A 26,400-nucleotide genomic window follows, 5' to 3' on the forward strand; every position below is an offset into this window, starting at 1 on the left:
AAATACATTTTAGAACATCCATTGCTGTCAATAATTATTGCTTTGAATTAAGTTAATAATTGAGAAATGTATATTGATTTGCGAAATAATATATCCAGTTAGTTGTAAATGATTGGTTGATGCATTCATGTGTCAAGCGATATGACTCGAAAGTTGAGATTCCTTCAACTTGCAAAAGTGATGTCATTTTTGCCTCAGCGATTTGTATCGATTGATAGGCTTGATGCTCTGAAAACAGAAGTAAACACTAAGCATGCGTGAGAATAGCTTTTCTGTAAAAGCGATCAAGTATAAATTCAGCTCTTCAAACACGTAATTTGTTTCACTAATGTTAATCACACAATTCTACCAACAAATGCTTTCAAAACATATTTTTACACATGGGGTATTTCTGTAAAAAACAACTGGAGAAAAAAACCAAAATTGGTCAAATTTCTCCGAGACAAATGCGTACCGCAAAACAAACATGTTCAGCGCAGACTTGAGACATACTTGTTTTGGGGGCCTAACAAAAGTGATTTATTACTTTCATTTCCTACAAAAATATTTGTTGCACAATGCACATACTTTTAAAAAGGTTCTGCTAGTACTACAATATGGATGTGCTATTTAGACAGTGGCGGCGCCACGGGGCATGGGGGCAAATGCCCCCAGTCAGAACTCTTGCCCCCAGAAAAACCCAAAATGAAGAAAATTTCCACTTTTTGCGATAATTTTGCGCAAAATTTGTTGATTTTGCCCCCCTGAAATTCACTTTTCCACCCTAATGCCCCCCCGAAAAAAAATTCCTGGCACCGCCGCTGTATTTAGAAATTACCAGCTGCCAATGAATACAACTCTATTCCTTTGATTCTCTTTAAGTAATGGTTTACATGGTACGGTACATACCTAAGACCCTGTTTACACAGAGCCTTAAATTGACTTATGTCGAATTTGAACTCGAGTTTGTGTGTTAACAAGGTTGCCGCATTTTGAATTCAACATCAGAAGTTGACTTCTAATGATGACCTGGAGCAATTTTTGTCAAATTTAAACTACTCCAAACTCGACGTTTGTAGTAAATTAACACGCAATTAAAAGTTAAGTTCATAATGGTTATTTGCAGCATGAATGGCAAAAATGTCGAATTCAAAATTTGATTTGAAGTCGACTACCATGTAAACACCCCGTCAACAAACAATTTAAATGCTAATCCTTAGTCGCTAATCTGAATTTGTGTCACAATTGAAGTCCACTTCTCTCTGTGTAAACAGGGTGAAAGTCTTTAAATTACGAGAAGTTGCAGCAAACATGCCTGTGTTCATATGTGCATTCTTTATTGAGCCCCTTCCTGTCATGTCCTCTTCCTTGTTCTCTATGAACAGAGATAGTATCTTGAAGCAATACAATCTTAAAGTTCCATCAGTCAGTTCAAGTCTCCCTGCATCAACTCTACAATGTATGTCATCTGCTGCAAAGGATGCAATGCACCATCACACCCAGATTGATTTATCTCTTGGGTGTTTTATCCATCAAAATATCAATTCTGTGAGTGTGATGTTCTTTGATGTCAGAAACTGGTCTGTTTCTGGTCAAAATCAAACCAAGCATACGGCACTCAAAATAATTACACATAAATATTAACATATAAACTATCCTATTTTTTCCAAAACCCACTCAGTGCCCTATCGCCATCCAAGTGAACGACTTTACAGTTCCAAAACTCACTCAGTCCTCGCATCCTTGTATAAGGTATTGAGTTACATTGGTATTGTAAAACTAACTCAGTCCAAAAAGCCATTTTCTTATATCATATTTTCTCATTGGGTTAAAGTGGACTAGCTGAGTGAGTTTTAGAAAAACAAATTTCAAATTTCAATTTAGAAGTTCCTAAATAAAGATATAAAATAATGGCAAGAATATATTTCTCAAAACACATAATTTTTCTTAACAGTAGGAAACTAAGTTATGGCTTAAATACAGTACAGCATTTTGATGGAATGTGCAATCATGCCTGCATTATAATTTTATTCCAATAAATATCATATTGCCAATTCATGCTGCATTACACATAGAACAATACTTACAGTAATTCATTTTTATTATTACTACAGCAGTACTTGTTAATTACAACACCTGGAATTCTGACAATTACTTTTTCTATCCTGACACAACAATAGGGCATTAACTTAACTGACATGTTATGTTGAGATAATGGACAACAGCTAGGCCTAGTTTGTGTTGACTTGAATATGTGACATGATCTAGTCCATGGAGGCCAAAGGCGGCAAACTTGAAATTGAGATAAAAGTAAAAAAACCCCAATAAAATATATATAAATAATCCTTTTTCAAATATTTGGATTTTTATATTATTTTACCAGATATTAATATTTAAGTTAAAACATTTTTTCATGATTTCTTTGTTTTCTACTTTTGATTTCTGTGAATTTTATCCATTTTCTGCATCACAAGAATTGAGGCTTATATGGCATCATATATTAAAAGGGTTGGATTTTAAGGTCCACATGCACAAAAGAATTAGAGCGGGTCTTGTGTTAGACCTGGTCTAAGTGGAATTAAGTTCTATCAGAAATGGTGCTTTACTCTTATTTCTTTCCAAGATTAGCTATCAAATTGTTAAGATAAATGCAAAGTTCAAAAATAATACAAAATAAATTAAGCTAATGTGAAGGAAAATGTCCTTTCTCCAGGGACCTAAATTACACTTAGATTTAGACCTGGTCTAACTCTTTTATGCATACGGACCTAAGAGTTTAAAATATTGGGTATTCCAGATGATAATCAGGTAGATATAAACTGCCCAAAGCTATCCAAGATGAAAACTCCATTTTGGCAAAAAATGTAGGTTGTGCCCTTTTGGCTTGGTATGTCAGCATTGTTTGGTGTTACTGAACAACTTATTACATGTATACTCATAAATAGTTGGCATAAGGCCATTCCATTTAAAAACCACACCCTCTGTGGAAGATTACACAGCCATCTCAATTCCACTTGTACCTTCTGTTCAATCTAGCTGGAAATATTGGCCACTTCGTGACATTCAAATTTGGGTTGAAATTTCAAACCCGAGCTTGATTACACAAGTTGGCCTAAAATGAGAACATTTTGTTTGGAACATCAAAATCTTCAACACCTTTTCAACTTTTAATGATGGTTGGAAATTATTAAAGGTGGTACTACACCCCTTGATAAATTTGTGATTATTTTTGAATATTTCTCAATAAAATAATAACACACTGGTAACAAAAGTTATGTACAAGGTGTCCCATAAAAAGGTTACATGTAGAAAATGAACTGCATTTTGCGATGGTACAACCAAACAGTGTTATATTTTCAGGTATTATGTATTCATCCTTCTTGTAACTGTCTGCTAAATTTCAACTCCGTATCGTAAAAGCAACTTAACTTATGAGCGCAAGATGACATGGGTGTCAAGAGTGACTTATCATCAAAATATTGTACAACGAAAGTTGAACACAAGCACATGTTTGTTTGTTTGTTTTTTCTTATTACTTTTTCTCTTATTTTTTATTATTATTTTGTTCATGGCTGAAAAACTTATTGCACTATAAAGAACCATATTCACGATTAAATATTGCATATTTGTATAGAGCTTCTTGACTCTTGGTGGTAAAAAATAAAGGAAGGTGGTCACTAGAGAAGAACACTTTTTGGTCAAAGCATTTCTGCACGCTGTATCTCCTGCCACCAGCATTACGATAATAACAATTTGCATTTAGGTTTTTTTAAGTAGAAATCGCTGCTGTGTAAAAAACTGTAAGAATATTGTCCATTCGAAATAATACTGAACAATTAATTTAATTATCTGTTCAACAAAATAATAAACTGTGTCTGCCATGCTATGGCTGGACCTCTTCAAATGACCCGCGCCAAATGCACCGTGCACGTGCATGCGGGCAGTGAACCTCGTGTTGTATTATGTAACGTAAACATGGTAAACAACTTGCTCAGGAATGTGTGGAATGCAGGCTAATTACGCACGTTATGAACTTGACATTCACAGGGGTACTAGTAGAGGGTACATAGATTATGTCATGAAAAGGACAATTTTATTTGTTAACATTAACTTACATTATTTCCTAAAATCTACATGTAACCTTTTTTGGGACACCCGGTATATTAAAGGGGCAAGGAATCCAGTTACTACAAGGGAATTTTAGTGACTCAAGACAAGCGATTTGTTGTTTATGATAAAAATGAGGTACCGCTAGAATGTACCTCATTTCTTAACATATAATTTCAGTGAAGTAACTAGATTCCTTGCTCCCTATAATATACATTTTGTTACCAGTGTGTAGTTATTTTTTGAGAAAAATGCAAAATTAGTCACAAAATTTATTAGGGTTGTAGTACCACCTTAAACTTTAATTTTAACTTTAAGTTTAATTTGGTTAGAATTCCATAAACTTTGTCAGCGAGGTGTGGATTTCACATGCAATTGCCCATTTAAACCATAAATCAAAGGGAGAATGCAAGAAAGTCGTAAGTGATAATATTACAACAAAGACACTTACATTCTTCCATTCTGGCGACAAAATACAATGCATCATTACAAAACTTGTTATTTGTCACACACTTCCAGACACCTGCACTGCAGCAATATTTGCTTACTGTATTTTTTTTGATACAAAATATATTTCATGATAAATAATGTGACTATGGTTATAATACATTGTTATGATTACAGAATGTACATTATTATTGTTAATAAATAGTACCTTAAGTTACTTTTAAATGAGTCAGTAAATGATGTTCTGTTTAAAATTTGTCTGGACAAAATATTTGTGTTTTCTGTCACCCAACTAACACCTTCTCAACCCTGACAGCCCAAAATATTCAGGCATGAAAACTGGTCTAAATACACACTGAAAACCACAATTTTTACCATTTTTTGTGAATTTGATTCAGCAATAGCCTGAAAAACACTGAAAACAATAACAAAAAAATGCTGAAATCCGCTGAAAAAAACGCTGAAAATTTTCATGCCTGAATATTTCACTATTTTATTTTATAAAAAGTGTTTTCAATTCTGGCAATATGTAGTTGAAAAATATGAGTTGTTGGCAGGAAAAACATTTTATTTCAGCAAAAATATTTTGACTTCCATTTGGATAAGACAGACATTATTTTCAGGAATTGTAATGAATTATGTTTATGAATATATTATTACTTTCGAAATATCCTGGGTTATGAAGTTAACCTACATTTGCACTGTTTGCCAGATTACTTGTTGTTGAACTTCAGCAGCATATCATACATTAACCCTTTGCATTATACATGTACACAGACTATCTTTAGGTCAGTCAGGGAGCCAGAATTGATCAAATATTTTTGTTCCAGCACCTATAAATATTTATGGATTGGGAGGTTTGAGAAGTAATCTGAATAGAGTAAGCGAAACACTTCAATAAATTTGTCCACCCTTACTAGTTGATACAGCTTGAATACAACACATTAAATTATGATAACTACAAAACAATGATTCATAAAAGTTGCATTATGTGACCTATTAATGATGAGAACCTTTACACATCATTGGCAACTTTGCACTCTTTTTGTTCAGATATTTAGGAGAGGTGAACCTTAAAAAGATTTTCTTTTGTCTAATGGGGAATTCAAGTTGAAATCCATTATGATACACCCCGTATGGAAGACTATCAAGACATGACCTTACAATCTCCCACACAGGGGGTATAGATTTCAAATAGAGTCACCCAGTCAGGTAACCCCATTTGATATTCACACTCCTTGTGTGGAAGATTAAGGTCATGTCTTCCATAAGGAGAGTGTATGGATTACAACTGTTGTGGTTATTAAGCTACAATATGAAAGTTATGAAAGACTACAATTTGTTCCATCTTTGACCTCGTTCACACAAATAAACGTCTTCATCGACGATGACAAGTTAATCTTCATTATAAGCCTGCGTAGGAAAGCTCAAATCAAATGTGTATTGCAATTAAAGTCTGTACCGACAGAAACCTGCAACATTGCCATAAATGTCAATTCTATTATTGAAAATCACACACTGTGATTTGTCAAAACATCTAATATGAAAGCACTATATTTGAAATAAGGAGCATTAATTACCAGAGGTTATGCGTACAATTGTCCCATGCTGTGGATAGGCATACATGCTTTACCTTGGGTGTAAAGAAATTAAAATATTTGGGCAAAAAAGTGATATTTTCTCTTTAAATCACACTATTTTTGCAGTAGAAGAATAGAAATATGGCTGCTATATTGTACTTTACACCTAAATAATGTGTCCTTGGCAGTAAAAATGTTTAAATAATGAGTGCGGCGCAATTACGTTTTTACGGGCAAGGCGCAATTACGTTTTTACGGGCAAGGCGCAATTAAATTTTTACTACCTCGGACACATTATTTCGGTGTAAAGAATAAGGAATTACATGTACCTTTTTTTCTTAAACCTTCTTAGATTGGTTTTGGCCTTAGTACTTGCAGCCACATTAGTATACCTATAGTCTGCTTACAAAAATGCAGAAATATGATTTTGGATGATTAGATTGCTTAGATGTACCAAAGTAGTGCACCACTAATAGTGCTTTGAACAGTTTATTAGCAGTAGCATACTGTAGGGCATGAAATATTTTTGTGCATGAAAATGTCACAGGTGCAGTTGATTCTAGTTGTAGTAACTACAAATTTCGAACGTTTGAGGACTTGTTCTCAAGTTGTAGATACTCCCGTAAGGTGCCTCCAGGGTTTTATTTTGGCAAGTTTGCATTAGTATATCTAACAAAAATACTCACTTTAGAAACCTGTGTCACAGATGTATGTCATCTGTGATTGCTCAACTTATTCTACGCATCAGCTTTTGTCCAAAGAAATATTTAAAAAGATGATTTTTGAGTGATTTTTATGAGCAGCGAAAAGTCCACTCCACGACTATGTACATGTGAATTATGGTGATGAATGCACGCTAAATCACGGCGACACATACACATAGCTCCTTGGAACTCACGGTCGGAGCCGCAAGTTGATTCACACAATTTTCATGCACAAAAATATTTCTCCTTCCTATAGGCCTGTAAGAAAATGTACACATTTTACGAAAATTTCATGTCACAGAAACATGGGTTCTTTCCAAGATGTAAAAATTTAATAACATGAAAATGTGATGCTTTGCAGTATCCTACCTGTATCTAGAAATAATATTCTCAAAATATTGTACATTTCTCCTTGGGATTCATAGGGCTTCCTTTTGGACATTTAAATGCTTTGGCAAATTCTTCTGAATTGGACACCACTCCTATAACTCTGCAAAGTAAAAAACAACAGAAAACATATGTCAATGGGATGATTTTGTACATTGGCGGTTGACCAGCAAGTTGAACTCAATGCACACAGTAATTCAGTGTGGTCTTTGTCAAAATCCTCTTTGGGGTCTAACTATTTTAAATGTTCAGTGGTATATCAGGGTCAGTTGATTTGTCTAAGGGGACAAACACAAAACAAATTCCTGGTGGACATCATTTTGGTCCTGTGCTACTGTGATAAGTGCCACAAATTGTGTGAGACTTTTGATTTTATTTGAGTCATTGCTTTTATTGTCTTGTTCCAATAAACAAATAAGTGGCACAGTTTGTGCTATTTGGACATTTCTATGAAAAATGAACAAGGATTTATTTGATGACACCGAATGCAAATATATGTGTGTATACAAGTTGGCTCTAATGATTGAGAATCGGATTTGCCTATAAATTTTATAACATTTGATCTTTGTATATGATGGTATTGACAAATAGAATTCTATCATTAATTCTGATTAATTAGTTGATAGTTCATTAATAACAATCGTTGAAGCAGCATCGATGGCCAATACTAATAAATATTGTAAGATCAAACAACGTTGGTTGCCGTGCTTTACATGAATAATGCACTCACCTATATTTTGCATTAGTGTGCACATCAGAATAGACACTCATCTTCTCGGACTGCGGTGTTTGCAAATTGCACCAAACTCTTGAAAATCCGATATAAAAGAGTTGTTCTTTGGAGAAGTCTGTTAAACCAGGTAGTTGCCTGTTGTCTGGATGGGCTTTATCCCACTCCTTGAAAGCTTGAAAGGCAATACGGCCACCTGAGTTATCAGCTATGTTCTCACCTAAGGTTAGCTTGCCATTGTTCTATACAAGGAAATCAAAAATCAAAATGGTAGTGAGAAAAAAGCATGCATGCGATGCCTATGCTTGGGTGATTGGTAAAAAGAATCGATTTCAATTACTTGATTAGAAAACATATAGATTATATCATGTATCAAATATCACATGACTCTAATCTGAGCATCATTGGTTGCATAAAATCCCACTAATAAACATTGCTGTGCATTTTAAGTGAAGAAAGATGAATGAAGCATGCATTTGCATTACAAATTTGATTTTAAAGCAATCACCAAATTGAACATAAAGTTAAAAAAGTTAAATCCTTCCCAAGCCTTTCGCCCATTGGTGGCGCCTATCTCCGCTTTCATAACCCTAGGCCACATGTCGGCAAGCAGAAAAGCTACAGCAGGGGGTTAGTCCACTGGTAGCCATGTGTTTAACTTTCCCCACTCCATTCTTTCAATGCCGAACGCCTGGCAAGAAGGCAGTAGGTACCATTTTTAAAGCCTTTGGTATGGCCCGGCCGGGATTCGAACCCGCGACCTCCCAATCGTGAGGTAGACGCTCTAACCACTAGGAAAATTTCATTTTAATCTTCAATTTTCCTGGTGTAACCTGGAAATACTTACAGTTAAATTGAGCTTGGGGTCTCCAACCTTATATTGTGAGTATTGACTAATCATACATTTTGTTTTCTCTTCATATGCCTGAGATGTAGCATTCAACCACCAGTCAACCACGTTGCCTTTCTGGTCATATTTCCTGCCTTGATTATCAAATCCATGAGTTAACTCGTGACCCATAACTAACCCAGCCGCACCATAGTTGACAGCCCTGGTTTGATATAAACAGAAATTACATTAATATAGATGAAATCATATTCAGAGTGTCTCAAAAACAGGTTACATGGACCATATTTTGTGTCATTTTTTTAGATATTATATTGATTCATCCTTTTTGTAATTGTCTGCTATTTTCCAACTCCGTATATCAAAATTAAAGCAACTTTACTTATGGCCGTAAGATGACAGGGATATCAATAGTGACTAATCATATTGCACTACGAAAGTTAAACACAAGCACACCTTTTTTCACATTTTTTCTTTGTTACTTTTTCTTTGTTTCTTATTTATTAACTTAGATTATTTTCAAACAAAAATCTACATGTAACCTTTTCTGGGACACCCTGTAAATTACACCATGGCAGAGGTGGATACAAGAAATTTGAGAAAAAAAGGGGGGAACACACTCAAGTTTTTGCAGCCGATTTTTTGAACGGCCACAAAGCTCTATTGTGTCACGCTATGCAGGGGGTGTGTGATGGGGGATGTGCCCCCTCAGAATTGGAAGCTTGTTCTGAAATAAAGGCCTAATTGAAGCCATTAATGACCATTTTTTTCATGACCATTATTGTTGTTATCATACCTTTAAACAAAAGGTGTACATGTGTCCAAAAAGGAGCCAAAATGGAAACTTCTTTATCCATACTCAGGGTGTGTGTGAGGAGCAATGTGCTCCCCGTAGTATTGGAAAACATTTAAAAATAAAGGCCTAATAAATAAAGTCATTTCGTGGACCATTTTGACACTATTGTTGCTATCACTACTTAAAACAATAAGTGTAAAGGTATCCAAAACAGAAGCCACATTGGGCACTTATTTATCCATATGCAGGGAGGTGTATGCACCTGCTACACTATTCCTGCTATGTGCACGCTTTCTGTAAGGCGCGTGAAAGTCGATTCCGAGTTTATCGTCCCCCGCCCGCGTCACTTTTTGGAAACCAAAAACACCCGCGTCAAATTTTCAAAAATGCCAAAATAATGCATTATTTTCAAAGTATCGGTGTTTTCACCAGTTTTAGCAATTGGAAACATATTTTTGTTTGTAAAACATATAAATTCATAACTTGGAAGCAAAACCAGGCTCTTTTCTAACTTTTCTAGTCCCTACCCATATAAAAACCTGTTTATAAATAACATGTATGAGTGTGGCTTTAAATCAACACACATTTTAGTCAATAATGAAATCTGATGAAATAATGAAAAATGAAAAATGAAAAAGTCACCTCACCAACCCGGGAAAAAAAAGGGACGATAAACTCGGAATTGACTTTCATGGGCCTAACATGTGACCAAGCTATGTATTCTTCTCTATCACTCCTGTTTGACTCATGCAATATATTCAGTAGCGTGGCTGGGGGGGTGCTGAAGCCCCCTGCACTTTGTTAAAAAATCATGTAAAATCAGCTGTTTTTTGGCGATTTTAGCCATTAAGCCCCCCGCTAGCCATTAAGCCCCCCGCATAACTCTGAAAGGCCCTCTGAGCTCCCCGCAGGAAAAGATCCTGGACACGCCAGTGATATTCTTGTATCACACTCAAAGCCATTCAATATTATATAAATGTTGCAAACCCTGTTGCCAAGTTGCAGATACAGGGAGGGATCAGGTTGTGTGTTGTTATTTGCTTGTTTTTGACTTCTCCTTTTTATTTAGATATTAATAACTACATTGCTTTCATTGCAAATGAATAGTGTAAGGTGTATACAAATCTATTTAGTACTTACGATGGTGCATTGAAATCATAGAATGGGTACTGTAGTATGCCTGATGGGAACACTATTTGGTTGAATGAAGGTGAATAGTATGCATTCACCTCTCCTGGACTCATTTCCCATCTATAAGGAGAAAAGAAATAGAAATCTGAATTAATGTTGCAGTAGTCCTGATGGAAACAATATTTTAAGAGGCAGATTTTTAGGGATTTATGACAGCAAAAAATGCACTGTTTTCTAACCAATACAATAAGCTTAATAAGGCCAAAAGCCTTTGGTTTTGATAAATGCTCTAGAGATGTTTACCTCAATGAATACCTCACTTCCTCAATTAATAGTAACAACAGATATATGGTCGACTTATTTATGCACCCCTAATGTTTGGATGGTGGTCTACCTGATCAAAAACCATACTACCTATCATAGTGTATTTTGATGGATGTAAACACAGGGGTCGAGTTTAAGTTGCGCAAATGTGATCGCACACCATCACACACCTTAAATCGCCAGTCCAAGTGCGATTTATAGCACACCTCAATTCCTAAACTTCAATTTCATAGCACACCTGACAGCCCACCTTAACATTTCCAGAAGTGCAAATTATTTGTAGCACACCTATTATTTTCAAAACTCAACCCCTGTTAACACTTTCTTCCCTCATAGCTCATAAATACACAAACTAAAAAATTCCTGCTCCTTGCTCACGTGATGGCGCATAAATGCGCCAATAGCACAAGCCCTTGGTGGTTAGTGAGGGAAACATATACTATAAAATAATATGATGACCCAATCTGATACACTCCGGCCAAAGTCGAAAATTTTTAAAATTGAGTTACTCCCATTACTAACTTGCTCATTACATAAATGTACAATTACTGATGTTGAATCTCCAGGTCTCTTGAATATTTGGTAGCAAAGTTATGAACCTTTTATATGTCCATTCTTGTACTGTTTTTCTCCACACTTTTTGCCTATATCTCAGTTTCATTATTGCAGACTTTAGCCTGATTAGACCAGATCTGGTCACATATTTATTTTAATACATTGTCTATAAATTATACACATTTCAAATGATTATTCCTCATTCCTCATAAACAGTTTTTAAAAACAGTCAACTTTACTGTACAAAGGAATATTCCCAGGGTTGTGATTTTATCGCAATATATTACAGTATGATAACTCACTCATTCCTGTCCACTTTTTGGTTCAATCTTGCTAAGTTTTTGTTGACATAAAACTTCTTGGAGTTGAGGTTGTTGTCAAAACTGTCAACTTTGCTGATGGTCATCTACAGAAAACATTGAAATGAACGACAAATTTAGCAGAAAAAAAATGACTTGTACCGACCAACCCCACATATTGCTATAAAAACCACCCCTTTGAAGTAGACTAACTGTGTAGCGTGTCTTGTCTCAAGTTGAGAGTAACGCCATGTTGGATTTCACAGTGGCAGATTCGAATCAATAAGTTTACGAAGTTGCGTCACCAACGTACGGATTGCCCTTCTAGGTGTATGTCATGTGGGATTAGGTAAGTGCATAATTCAAATTTACCACAGCTAAATCCAACATAGTGTTACTCACAACTTGAGACGAGACAAGACTATATAGAGGTTGACGTTATCAAATGTATTCGCAGAACATAGCCGTTTATGCCATCACTACCATCACTTGGCAAATGATGAAAGACTTAACAGATAGCTGTCAGTTTTATATATGAAATTACTACGATGAAAGTACATACAGGGTCGGTCATCAAATTTCCCCATTTTTAATTTGGTATAGCTTTTTCTGCAGAAGAGGTGTATATAAACTTAAATTTAATCTCACATGAAAGCTTAAGCTTGAGAGTTTATATTCCATATTGACAATAAATTGCATGAATTAACAATTATGCTGAATTCTAACGTGCCACGGAAAGACCCTTGTTTTTGGATCGGACAGCTCTGAAAGACCACCCCAAGTTTTATACCACAACAGACCGCTGAAAAACTCTTGATTTCACTCATTCCCTGAATTGCTCATTCCTCTCATTTCTGGTCTTCTTTATAGGTGATTTTCAACCAGAAATCCAAGAAATACCCTTGATTTTGACAGTGTGCAACTCCAAAAGATCCCCTTTTACCTATATGCCTGCTGTTAGCTCATACTGACCAACACCACATATTGCTACAAAAACCACCCCTTTGAAGTAGACTAATTGTGTAGCGTTGTCTCGTCTCAAGTTGAGAATAATGACATGTTGGATTTCACAGTGGCAGATTTGAATCAATAAGTTTACGAAGTTGCGTCACCAACGTACGGATTGCCCTTCTAGGTGTATTACATGTGGGATTAGGTAAGTGCATAATTCAAATTTACCACAGCTAAATCCAACATAGTGTTACTCACAACTTGAGACGAGACAAGACTATATAGAGGTTGACGTTATCAAATGTATTCGCAGAACTAATAGCCGTTTATGCCATCACTACCATCACTTGGCAAATGATGAAAGACTTAACAGATAGCTGTCAGTTTTATATATGAAATTACTACGATGAAAGTACATACAGGGTCGGTCATCAAATTTCCCCATTTTTAATTTGGTATAGCTTTTTCTGCAGAAGAGGTGTATATAAACTTAAATTTAATCTCACATGAAAGCTTAAGCTTGAGAGTTTATATTCAATATTGACAATCAATTGCATGAATTAACAATTATGCTGAATTCTAACGTGCCACGGAAAGACCCTTGTTCTTGGATCGGACAGCTCTGAAAGACCACCCCAAGTTTTATACCACAACAGACCGCTGAAAAACTCTTGATTTCACTCATTCCCTGAATTGCTCATTCCTCTCATTTCTGGTCTTCTTTATAGGTGATTTTCAACCAGAAATCCAAGAAATACCCTTGATTTTGTCAGTGTGCAACTCCAAAAGATCCCCTTTTACCTATATACCTGCTGTTAGCTCCTAAAGACCTACCATTTCCAGTTCAGCAGGGATCATACCACAAAAATATTAATTATGATGTGCCTCGCCCCAGAGAACTGCTCAATCAACCTTCTTGAAATGTCCATAGCCTATAATAACACTGTCTGCTATAGTGTTCGTATGTTGAGTATGCATGGTTTCTGAATGTGAATTTCTTGCTTGCATGGAGTACCTGTGCCCATGGATTGATTTTCATCTCTCTTGACACAAAAATGCAGTTTCTAACTAAGGGATTATTACAACATTGGTGCACATGATAAATATGCACACACTTTGGCAAGTGTTAATCAGTAGTCACCATTTTCTGAGTGTGTTTGTGGCTTTAAGGCCATAATGTATGATTTGGTCAATTTTTCATTTTGTTATTCTTTGCCAAAAATGATTACATAATATAAGTAATAACAACTGTTAAGTAGCTTTTCTAATCATTTTAAGCCGCAATAATAAAATAAAACGAAAGGAAACCACTTAGCTGCTAACTGTGGAGCTCTATGGTGAAATTGGCGAATAAACCAGTGGATCCTCAGTTTTATTATAAAACTTCTTAAATTTGACTGAAATTAAAGCACTTCAGGCTTAGTCTTTCACATGGTGTTTAAGTACACCATTAGACAATACAATCATGCAAAAAGTAAAAATTCAAGAAAAATTTAGGGTGTCGCTGTGGGGGAAATCACACATTATGGCTTGACAATTACATTTTCTGCATACCTTTTCATAATATTTATCCAATTCAGCAGGATCTTCTAGCCAATCAGGATATCCAATCATTTCAATCACATCCTCAGCCTTTTCCTCCGCATGTGTCTTAGTTTCATCATCCATCCATTTCAAATCCTTAAGGTTGTCTAAAAATGCTTTTCGTATGTGACTGATCATGGCATGCGTCTGAAAATAAAATTAAACAGATGGAAATAAGATGGGAGAAATTAGTATTTCTATGCTTATAAATATCAAGTCACTACATGCCAACCACTGATGATAGTTGCCAAACTTCTTGCCAAAGTTTCTTTATGGTTAGGAAATTTACCCACTATTAAAATATAGCAACTAATTTTGTAGGTTGGCTAAATAATTGTATGCGGGGGATTGTCCTGGACATTTTGACACCTCAAACACTACCCTACGACACTCCTGAGAAAAGATATGAATGTTTAAGTACCAAGAGGTCGACAAATAAAAATGTCAAAGAAACCTATTCAATGGTTTTAGAGCCCGGTTTTATAATTCCAGCATTTTCCTTGATGCATGTTGGATAATCCTTTGCTTATTGTACAGATGAATGATCAAAGACAAAGGTGAGTGGGTACTAAGACATTAACGTTTTGAGAGATAGGTTTGGAAAAGGGATTCAAAACAGGTCATGATTACATCAGTTTGGAAGATACTGTATGTTCAATATGTTACCAAAACATTACAGATGGAGAATTGTTGGTATGTTACAAGCTGGTTTAACGGTCGCCAACGGTGGACACACAAAGTACTGAAAGACTGGTAAAGAAAGAGATTAATCTCAAGTGAGGTTGGAAGCGGCAGTATGATGCCTGAAATGTGCTTAGCAAGTAAAACAAAAAATGTTACTGTTTTTTGTGTTCTTTTAATCTGAAAACTTGAATAGTCCTTTTTGCATTTTTTATTTTTCGACCTTGTGTTACTTAAACATTCATATCTTTTCTCTGGAGTGTCGTAGGGTAGTGATTGAGTTGTCAAAATGTCCAGGACAATCCCCCGCATACGATTATTTAGCAAACATACAAAAGTAGTTGCTATATTTTAATAGTGGGTAAATTTCCTAACCATAAAGAAACTTTTTTTGCATAGTGTATTACTTTAAAGTGGACATTTTTGTGGAACATTAATTTTGGCATTTTTCATGTTCAGCACAAGTACTATGAAAATAAAAATGCACAATTATGTTCTTTTATGTATATAGGTCTATGTAAGAAAACTCAAAATTGTGATTTAAAATCAAAGCAAAGAAGTTCACAATCAGCAAAGCCCAAAAAAATTCACATTTGAAAAATACCACTTTTACAGTATACAAGAAAGTATTTCTAATTTTCATGCACATCCAATACAAATTATAGTCCAATTGTTAGTGCTGCATGAAAGTGAAGGTGTGGAAATGCTTGTGTTGCTTGGCAACTTTTGTTAGTGTACAAAAGGTGGTGCTATTTTTTATTTTAGTTGCACCCCCTCCACCTGTACTTGTGGAGAAAAGTACAATAATCATAACCCATACTTCTTTGACTTCGTCATCAATATTTTATTCATCCAGACTGACACTCATATTCAGAGCTGCCAACTTAAAAAAAAACATTTCAATATCAGAAAGCACCCTCCCCAGAAAATACCAACAAGAATTGAGGGTCTGTGCCCTCAACTGTTGGTGGAACCTCCATGGGAGGCCTCCCAGCCTGCACCCAAAATCCTGATTGTGTTCAGTCTACAGTGATTAATAAATCCATTTGCTATTATTGCCTTGTTTAACCTCACCTGATTTTTGATTTCTGGTGTGACTTTCTCCTTGACAAATAGCGCACCTGTAGCAAAGCCAAGTGTGCCTGTCGTTTTACTGATGCACTTCTGCCACCTTGGTGTATCCTCATCTGTACCATCAGCAACCTAAAGAAAAGTTGATGATAAGAAATATGATGAATATATGTGACCATTCACATCGAAATGCTCCTAAAGTCGGTCCCTGGTCAATTTTGTTTTCTTTTGTGTTTAGAAAATATATATCATAAGCTGTACATTATTTTGGTGCATAATTATTTCTCTTTTTCCACATCGCTGGTTTTACATATCAAATTGTCATAATTGGCGGTCACTTCAAATCATCCCCAAGTGAATGAGGTTCAGGATTGTCCTCTCACTGTTGATTGTTAGTTAACCCACCACTTGAACAGGATTTGGCCAAAGCAAACAAACACACTAACTCTATACATAAGTATAAGCTGACACTAAAATGAGAAACAAAGATTAGGTAAATATGAATACAACCTTTATGCACATTTTGCACTGTAACTCGAAATACAATTTGCCGACTTTACGAGCGGTTTGAGATGATGGTCACATATGTGTGCATGTTGCTACAGCAAAAAAAAGATAATCCTTGTCTGACTAACCATCCCAAACGTTCATGAAGCTCATGTTTGCCACTGTCTGATAGACTAATGTAACTCAACTGCAGCTCTACATCTCTTATATTTGCAGACCTCAATGTATTTGAACTGTACATTTCAGAAAGGAATTTGTACAAACAAAGTGTTGTTGACAAGAGTTGAAATGTCAGATCGTGCCTCCAGTTCTTATCAAGTTGCAGACCCCAGTGAGAATGCATGAATGTTGGCTAAAACAACTCTGAGGGAGAGCGTGGCGCAATGGTTAGGGTACTTGCCTTTAGTGCATGAGGTCCCGGGTTCGATTCCCGGCGGTGGCGATTTGCTGGGATATTGACTTGGGAAAGAAAGTCTGAAATTAATTGGCAACTTCTGTAGGTTAAATTCAGACTTCCGCTCTCCCATGGTTCATTTAGAATTGGGTAAATGAATCATGAAAGTACTCCAAATCCTTCGGAGGGGCGTTAAGCCGTCGGTCCCGTGTACAGAGAGCCATACCTGTACATGTATCTCGCAGCCAGGTTCGAAAAGAGTAGGGGGTTAACCCCTGACTGTTCCCAACCCGTCCCGGTGTTCAAATGAACCCCAATGGAAATAAGCTTCGATAGAGGCTTTCTTGGGTTATCCAGGGTTGTCAAAACCCGAACAAATCAACAAAAAAATAAAAAAATAAAAAATAAAACCTGTTATCAATTGACCAACCAATCTATCAATAGTGGTCTATGGACAAATCAAACAATCTTTTGCTTACTGAGGGCAAAATAAAGTAATAAATGAAAGTTTTTTTCATATACTATTGGCCTTAACTCAATGACTGAAAAACATATAGAAATATATACACAATTATTGGCTTCCTTTACTTTATAAGATCAATGTATTGATAATTTTAGAAGTGCACCGCAGTTGTTTAGATAAATGGCTAAAACTGGCAAAATATCACTCCTGCCATCCCACTCGCCTTTTAAGGCTTAATGCCTTTAAAAAGGCTTAATGTACGATTTCCTTCAAATTTTAAATTTGTCATTATATACTCAAAATGCTGAAATAATACTAGTAATAATTATTGGGAATGGTTTCTGTTCATTTTGAGCTGAAATAACGAGGTAAAGTGAAAGAAACACCGCTTGTTATTTTGACCGTTTAACAGGCAGTTCATGGGAGGACATAAAGTCATAATTCTTTGAATTATGACTTTATGTCGAACTTTGCTCTGTTTACCTACAAACACAACAAATTTGGCTGATTCATTTAGGTGCAAGTTGTGACATGTGTAAACATTACAAATATGCCAAAAAATCAGGTTTGAAAAAATTAACCAAATTCATATTATAAGATCGTACATTATAACTTTAAGAGCAAGTCTCATCTCTTCGGCATCACCTTAAATTACTTCTTGATACTATATGAGATCCTCACCTTAAGAAACTGAAGAGTAATTTCAATAATAGCCTGGTTCAATTCCCTCAGCATTGGTTTGATGGCTAACCAGCGCATATACTCCACCAAATCTCTCATCTTAATATCCTTCAGTAATTTGCTGAGTTTCTCAAAGTAACTTGGTGTGTACACCACCACTTCTTCTGTTTCTGGGATTTTTTTACCAAATATTGTTTCCATATATTTCATGAAGTTTATCTGTTGATAAAAAGAAGAAGAATTGAGGGTACAGAAATATGTTGTGTGTGATAACCCTATCAATTTAATGCAATTATTATTATTATTATATTATTCAATTTAATTTAATATTTAAATGTGCTTTACAGAGCACAATGTCATCAAGATCACAGCAACAATTATGCTGTTTTAGTTGATCTCCACTGTTGCTGGTGCAGTTCTTGTCTGTACTTTGATTGTACATAAATAGTAACCAGCTCCAACAAAACCCGGAACAAGTCACCAGGCAAGTTTTTGAGTTAGAGGGCTTTAAAGATGACATTCCCATAAACAAATCAAATTTTGGAATTCTTAATTTAATGGTATTTGACCTTGGGACTAAGTGGACTTTCAAATCCTTGAAAGTACTCATTAAAAAGAGGTTTATTTAATCAATGATTGACAGTTGAATTATGATAATCCCTATTCAATCCTGTGTAAAGCAGTAAACTAATGAGCTCATTACTTAGAATAGCAATTTGGGAAAATATCAAGGTATCATTTACAAAATGATCCCTATTTTGAAAAGTATTGGTACTATGTATATAATTTTGTTTTGTTTTGAGGGTGACGATATTGCATATGGGTATATTTCCATGTCACACGCACCCCCCACCACCACACACCCTACATGTTTTCATCGACAATCGTGGAACCTATGAGCCTCCTATGTAGGCCTAGTTAACAGCGTAACTGTGGAATTCTACCCACTGACATTTCACTATTGAAAACATGGACTTTGTGGTAAGATATGATATTTATCCGACAAACCGTGGACCTGGTATTACACCTACGATGGGGGACCTATTATATACCCCATACGCATTATTACTGCATGTAGTACCCTCTGCTGCTTTTAGAGTGATATGTCATAGGTGCATGGGTCCATGTTTGTCAGTGAAACAAACACACCCCCACACACATGCCCAGTTCAAAATAAACTGTAAGAAATGCATACCTCTGGTATTGATGCAGCAAATTCCTTCAGTTCCATTTTGTGGTAAGTCTTAACTGGATCTTGAAGCTCTTCTTTGGGAACAAATATCTGTGAAGTAATTAACAATAAGCTATTTTTGAAATCCATACACACTCTTTGATGGAAGACATAACCCTAATCTCCCAAACAAAGGGTGTAGCAAATGGAGTCACCCATGCAGGTAACCCCATTTGAAGTTCACACTCCATGTGTGGAAGATTGAGGCCATGTCTTCCATAGGGTGTATGGAAGACATGTGCAAGTACTGTTAATTTACACTACTTTATACACCCATATGATTCCTATGATCTATTATTATAAGATCTACTTCATTTTTTGATTTGTAACTTTTATACATCAGTGGTCCTGTAAAACTTGAGTTCAACAAAAATCTGTGCATGATGCGCTTTCCACATATTTATGTCATCACAACAAGCTTGCACTTTTAATATAAGTTTGCTGGATGTATGGAGAATCTACAGTTACACTGCCAGCCCTCGAATTAAGGATCTGAAGGGGCACAGCAACTTTTTTAGGGCCAAGTTGAAATTTGCCTTGGATTTTCACTGAAAAGGCAAGGCAGGATGGCAGTTTGTAATATTTCAAAATGCCATGGGTGCCGTGGGTTAATTCGAGGGCTGTACACTGCTCTGCCCTCCATGAGCAACACACAAACATAGTCCCAAAAACGATTTTCACAGCATTCCAGAATATATAACATGTGCTGTACATGCCAAATGCCAAATATCACATTTATCAACCAGACCAAACCATGATATATCTTTTATACACAAATGCGCCATGAAATGATTATAACATGTTGTTTAAACTGCAAATTAAATACCCAATTTTACACTCTAATGAATGTGGGTATCTATCAGAAACTACCCTTTTGTTAATGTTATGCCACAATATAATAGCTTTCCAAAATTTATGTGCTGAAGGTTGTGGTCTACATACATGTGGTGAACATCATAAGAGAAGCTAATTAAGTGTGTCAAAAAATAACTGGTTCCCATTTTGCATTTCAAATTTCATAACCTTCTTTGCCTTACTTTCATGAGGTCTTAATGTTTGAAAACGTTTAACAAGTTTGTGTGACCCCCAGTTATTCATAAATGCCATCTAAAACCTAATAGCTCAAGTGATAGTCCTGTTGTAAAGATCTGCCTTCTGTACATGTTCAATGGGAACTTGCATGCATTAGGGAACCAGTATTGGGGTATTTTATGAAAGTATTGTGCATTGTGGTGCTGTGCTGATTGGCACAGTTTGGACTTTATATACAAACTCTTTGGATATAACAGACTTGCTTATATTTCATAATCCTACCTTTGCCAATGCCAATTCCACTGCTAATATTGCATCCATTCTTCCCTCAGCTGCTGTAAAGATAGCTTCCTCTCCCAGTTCTGTTTCATCCTTCTCATTGGCTAAACTCAGATAGGTGGCAATCTTTGCTCCCAGTACAATGTATGCATCTTCTATATCCTAAATGTGAGGAATAAAACACAGGGCTCCTTTACGAAGGTTGTAGCAGGAAAATGACTACCAAGAGATGCAAAAGTCTTTCTAAAAAGAGGAATGGCTGGTATATTTTGGAATTATATGTTTTATGCAAGACATATGTATGCCAAAATGACAAAAATAATTGCCATTTTGGAGTTTTCCTTTATTTTTTCTTGTCTGAAAAAAATACTTTTCATTTTCCCTGAATGACTGGGAACCCTGAAATACTATGGTGTTTTTCAGGGATATAAGTAGGGAACACATCCATTTTCATTCATTGTGTACGTCAGAGGTATCACTCTTTTTGAAAAAAAAATTGTTGCTTCATTTATGCTCAATGCCTTCTAACCATGGAATGCAAGGTGCAATGCACTTGGCATCAGATCGAGTGAGATGGCGTACTCTTGTGAAGACCACAGCAGCGCTACACAGCGCCACCTGACACAGAGCGAGAGAGAGAGAGAGAGAGCCTTCTTTGAAAATGTCATCATCAAAAAGATTAATAATAATGATGATAAATGCTAATGATGATGTATATACATATACATTTACATACAACAGAATTTGTGTTAATTAACAATAGTGTGTCAATTTTGTAAAAAATATAACAGGAAAACAAACAGCATTAACTTACTCTTTCTTTGTCCAAATAGACATCAGGGGGACCCAAGCCAAGACCAGATTGCTGGAACTATCAAACAGAACATGTATAGGAGATACATTAACAAATGAACAAATGAACAAAGGATTCAATAAATGAATGAATGAATGAATGCACAAACGAACGAACAAACGAATGAATGCATGAGAAAGCAAGCACACTAATAAATGATGAAGGCATAACTTATAAATGACGTAAAACTGAGAATTAATTTCATAAGACCAAGTTAATTTGTAAAGTTGATCAGATTATTCTTGGCATTCAATACTTTCATACCATTATGCATTCTTTGGACTTAATATAATAATAAATAAACTTAGGTGCAAATTTGGAAATCAGTATCAGTCAAATTACATAATGTTTTATGTCTGAACTGAAAATATTTAATTTCCACAAACTTTTTTTGTCTTGGAGGTAAAAAATACCTTTTTGTGGAAGGTCTTTGTGGAAGGCTGAACTAGGGGCTGTGAGTTCTTAAGGGATCTAAAATGAGCGTTTATTGCGTTTCGACAGTATTTTTTTGTGGAACATGAGAGCACCTCAGACCTATCGAATTGCATTCTGAATACGAAGCATGTCTTTCTGATGTCAAATAATTTTCATTTTTGAAAATCACAATATAATACAAATTTTATGACAAATTATAAAAATTTGATATTTTTCAAATTTTGATATATAACAGTACTAAAGTAAATTATATAAATCTAATGACATATTCTTAAAGTGTATGTAGCAGGGAGGAAAAGCCGACGGTCAATTGAAAATTTTGACCTTTCATATTGAAGATATGGATTTTTTTCCCAAAAAGACCTAATTTTTTTGGGTGTTTTGGGAAAAAAAATCCATATCTTCAATACTGAAAAGGTCAAAATTTTCAATTGATCGTCGGCTTTTCATCCCACCTACATACACTTTAAGTATAAATCATCAGATTTATAAAGTTTACTTCAAGTACTGTTAAATATCAAAAATATCAATTTTAATGATTTGCCATAAAATGTGTATTAAATTGCTAATTTCAAAAAATCAAAATTATTTGATATCAGGATGACATTCTGCGTATTCAGAATGCAATTCGATATGCCTGATGTGCTCTAATGTCCCACAATAAATACTGTCCAAACGTTCATACCCCAGCCCTTAAAGGAACTTACAGAAAGATATGAACGAGAAGCCTCAGGAATGGCCAAAGAGGCATAATTAATATCAACAAGGTGATAGAAACAAATTAGTTCGATCTTTCGATCGACCAACGATGCTTGGTTGATCCTTATTATTTATGAAATTAATTAATTGACCATTAATTGTAATAACATATCGTCAGCCTGCTGCGTTAAATGCCCAAGTCATTCTTACATGTTTCTCATTTGCAACTTTAATTTTCTGAGTAATAAACCCATAATTCATCAAATTTCCAGCCGCATTCTTCATTAACTTGTGGAATACATCAAGAGATATGTATTCCACAAGTGAATGAAAAATGTGGCTGGAAATTTGATTAATTATGGGTTTATTACTCAGAAAATCAAAATTGCAAATGAGAAACATGTAAGAATGACTTAGGCATTTAGCGTAGCAGGCTAACGATATAAATCTTTGCCTGTACTGATATCGAAAAGTATGGATTTAGCATTAATTCTGATTAATTAGTTGTTAGTTCATTAATAACAAGCATCGAAGCAGCATTGAAGGTCGATCCAAAGATCAAACGAATTTGTTTCTGGTGCCCAAGTGACATTTACTTGATGATAAATCATTCAGAGGGGAGCATGAACTTGTAGTGTTTGCACTCAAATATTGAGACAAATAAAGTTGATAAACAACAGGAATGGTATGGGTTCTATAAAGGAGATCACAAGGCTTGATAAAAGGGGTGTCATTTCTGACTTTTCTAAGTAAGGGGAATGTCCAAAACTTCAGAACTGCAAGACATATGGAAATGTAAATTGATATTATTGGCTTCCTTGACTCAGTTTCGCTGACATTAAAGCGAATTTGTGGTGGATGGTCACATGTACATGCACTTTACCTGTATGATATAGGCGTTAGAATTTCTGTCATCTACTCCAATCCACATAGAAAATAGTGCATTAGAAAAATGCTGATGGTTGTTAAGTATTTCATCGGTTATATCCCACTCCTTAGCTTCATCCCAGTTGCCCAGTTCAGTATCGCTTGCTAGTAAAGACCATCCTCCAAGTTCCTTTATGTACTGCAAAGGGAAACATTAAATGGAAGTTGATTAATTTTTGCATTATACATTATATGGTTGGGGAGTACCACATAGCCACAAAGAGACCAGGACTAGTGGTTTGGGCTCAACCGATATGGCATTTGTCTACCGATCCGATATCGATTTTGTAATATCGGCCGATATCCGCGGTAAAAATTGTTTTTTAACAAACTGTAATTTTTTCGTCATTTTTTTCATTTTTTTTTTTTTTTAACTGTGAATGATCCTACCACTTCAGAATAGGTCCAGTGGTTCTCCAAGTCACCAAAAACTTTTTTTTTACCGATATCCGATCCAATACTGATATCGCAAATATTGGGCCGATACCGATACGATACCGGTTGAGCGCTACTATATAGTGGTAGACAAACCAAAAACACAGCAGCACACTATACACACACAAGTTGGGCACTTGCACTTGTACCATGAATCAGAGGTCCCTTCACAAACTTGTGTACCCTATTATATACTTGCCTTTATGCATGACGGACACAACGGTCACTAACTATAGGCCAAACTTGACAGAAAGACAAAATCTATAAACTTGACAGAGGCTAACATTGGTTGAATACCTAACCGTAAGCATGGGATGAATTCCTACGTCTTGATGTTCTTTATCAGTACAGGCTGTGTAGAAGACTATAGTGCTTATAAACTGTACCTTGACAGAGACTAACCTTATTAAGCATGGGTTGAATTCCTACTTCTTCTTGATGTACTTTATCAATACAGGCTGTGTAGAAGTCTAGTGCTTATAAACTGTGACAGAGACTAACCTTAAGGCGTGGGGTATGAACGTTTGGACAGTATTTATTTTGGGACATTAGAGCACATCAGACATATCGAATTGCATTCTGAATACGAAGAATGTCATTCTGATATCAAATAATTTTGATTTTTGAAATTGCAATTTAATACACATTTTATGGCAAATCATTAAAATTGATATTTTTATATTTAACAGTACTTGAAGTAAACTTTATAAATCTGATGATTTATACTTAAAGTGTATGTAGGTGGGATGAAAAGCCCGACGATCAATTGAAAATTTTGACCTTTCATTATTGAAGATATGGATTTTTTTCCCAAAACACCAAAAAAAATTAGGTCTTTTTGGGAAAAAATCCATATCTTCAATATGAAAGGTCAAAATTTTCAATTGACCGCTGGCTTTTCCTCCCTGCTACATACACTTTAAGAATATATCATTAGATTTATATAATTTACTTCGAGGACTGTTATATATCAAAAATTTGAAAAATATCCATTTTTTATAATTTGTCATAAAATTTGTATTATATTGTGATTATCCCTAGACACTGAAATAAAGAAATGCCTCACACCAATTTTTGGACACTTATCAGTCATTCAGAAAGAACGCATAATTTATTCATGCAATGCTTTGAGAAAATTCATTGGAATCAGCCAACTAATATTTATTGATTTATGGTCAACTTTTTCGCTCAGAGTAATTACCCGACCGAGCCTCCCAAACAATTACTTGAAAGCCAGTTGCGCATATAAACCAAAAGTTCCCCTAACAGGGAATGCACTATCTAACGATAGAGAAAATATAAAGACTCGATTTAACAATGGATAGAATATAAAGACTGCATCTAACGATGACAATATAAAAAGCGCGGACTTACATATATCAAAAGAAATTAAATGGCTGACCCCTTTCTCATTTTCATATTATATTCATATTTAGATTACATGGTGGGCATCAGCATAAACCAACGCCAAATCTTCTAGTAGGCAAATACCCACGAAGATTGGAAAGACAAAATAGAATTTATTAATGTAATATATGTATAATTATGTACATTAAATTGATCATTTTAGAAAATGATCCAAAAAACTGTCAACCATGTTCCGTCGACAAGTCAAGGAACTTGTCTGACTCCCCCCCCTCTGATTGCAGTTTATGTTTTACATGACATCTACCCTTCCGCCGAGCTTTGCGGTGAAGAAAATGATTGACGGTTCAATTGACCAATGCATTAGCCATCGTTATGTTTGGAATAACAAAAAGTCTGACGGGCAATAAATACTCCTACAATGTACTACTATCTTTTGGGTAGATTTATTATGAGAAAAACCCAATGCCAAACAAAACAAACAAACCCAATGATTATTAGCCTGCTTTAATATTGGCGTTATTTGAATTTTCATCCCTCAAGGCCTACATGTGATGTTCAAATGTAGGCCCTATATGCCACTGTCGACTTCCCATGTTTTGACAAATGCCATACATGTTTCATGCCCACTTAGGTGAATTTCCTTTTGTCTCTGGGTGTATCAACTAGGTAAAAGAGAATACTGTAATTTGACTACTGGAGAAGTAATAATAATAATAACAATAATAATAATAATAAAATGATAATAATTTCTTATATAGTGCAATCACATCAAAAGAACTCAAAGCGCTTTACAAAACATGGTATTATATAAAACCACATACATTGTAAAAAATGAGAACAATATTTGAGTTTACAATTTTTAGAACATACAAAGAGTTCGAGCAAATATATTAAAACTAGTTTTAAAAGACAAACAATATATT

The 26,400-nt window shown here is 35.3% G+C and overlaps 1 protein-coding gene across 2 annotated transcripts in view; it reads right to left on the reverse strand.

The window, feature by feature from the left end:
• Positions 1 to 4,239: 4,239 nt before the first annotated feature.
• LOC140139507 (endothelin-converting enzyme homolog) overlaps positions 4,240 to 26,400 on the reverse strand; it is a 38,646-nt gene continuing 16,485 nt past the window's right edge. The window contains exons 5-16 of one of the 2 annotated variants that reach the window (XM_072161322.1): positions 23,631 to 23,813; positions 21,575 to 21,631; positions 20,764 to 20,922; positions 19,414 to 19,500; positions 18,219 to 18,437; positions 16,177 to 16,305; positions 14,392 to 14,568; positions 11,890 to 11,993; positions 10,718 to 10,828; positions 8,782 to 8,986; positions 7,935 to 8,176; positions 4,240 to 7,307 (exon numbers count right to left, since the gene is read on the reverse strand). In XM_072161322.1, coding sequence (XP_072017423.1) covers positions 7,208 to 7,307; positions 7,935 to 8,176; positions 8,782 to 8,986; positions 10,718 to 10,828; positions 11,890 to 11,993; positions 14,392 to 14,568; positions 16,177 to 16,305; positions 18,219 to 18,437; positions 19,414 to 19,500; positions 20,764 to 20,922; positions 21,575 to 21,631; positions 23,631 to 23,813 — 1,773 coding nt within the window. In that variant the 3' untranslated portion in view covers positions 4,240 to 7,207. The remainder of the gene's footprint in view (positions 7,308 to 7,934; positions 8,177 to 8,781; positions 8,987 to 10,717; positions 10,829 to 11,889; positions 11,994 to 14,391; positions 14,569 to 16,176; positions 16,306 to 18,218; positions 18,438 to 19,413; positions 19,501 to 20,763; positions 20,923 to 21,574; positions 21,632 to 23,630; positions 23,814 to 26,400) is intronic. The other variant, XM_072161260.1, reaches the window with a different exon arrangement.

Source organism: Amphiura filiformis, chromosome 1 (assembly GCF_039555335.1).
Source record: "Amphiura filiformis chromosome 1, Afil_fr2py, whole genome shotgun sequence".
Classification (NCBI taxonomy): domain Eukaryota; kingdom Metazoa; phylum Echinodermata; class Ophiuroidea; order Amphilepidida; family Amphiuridae; genus Amphiura; species Amphiura filiformis.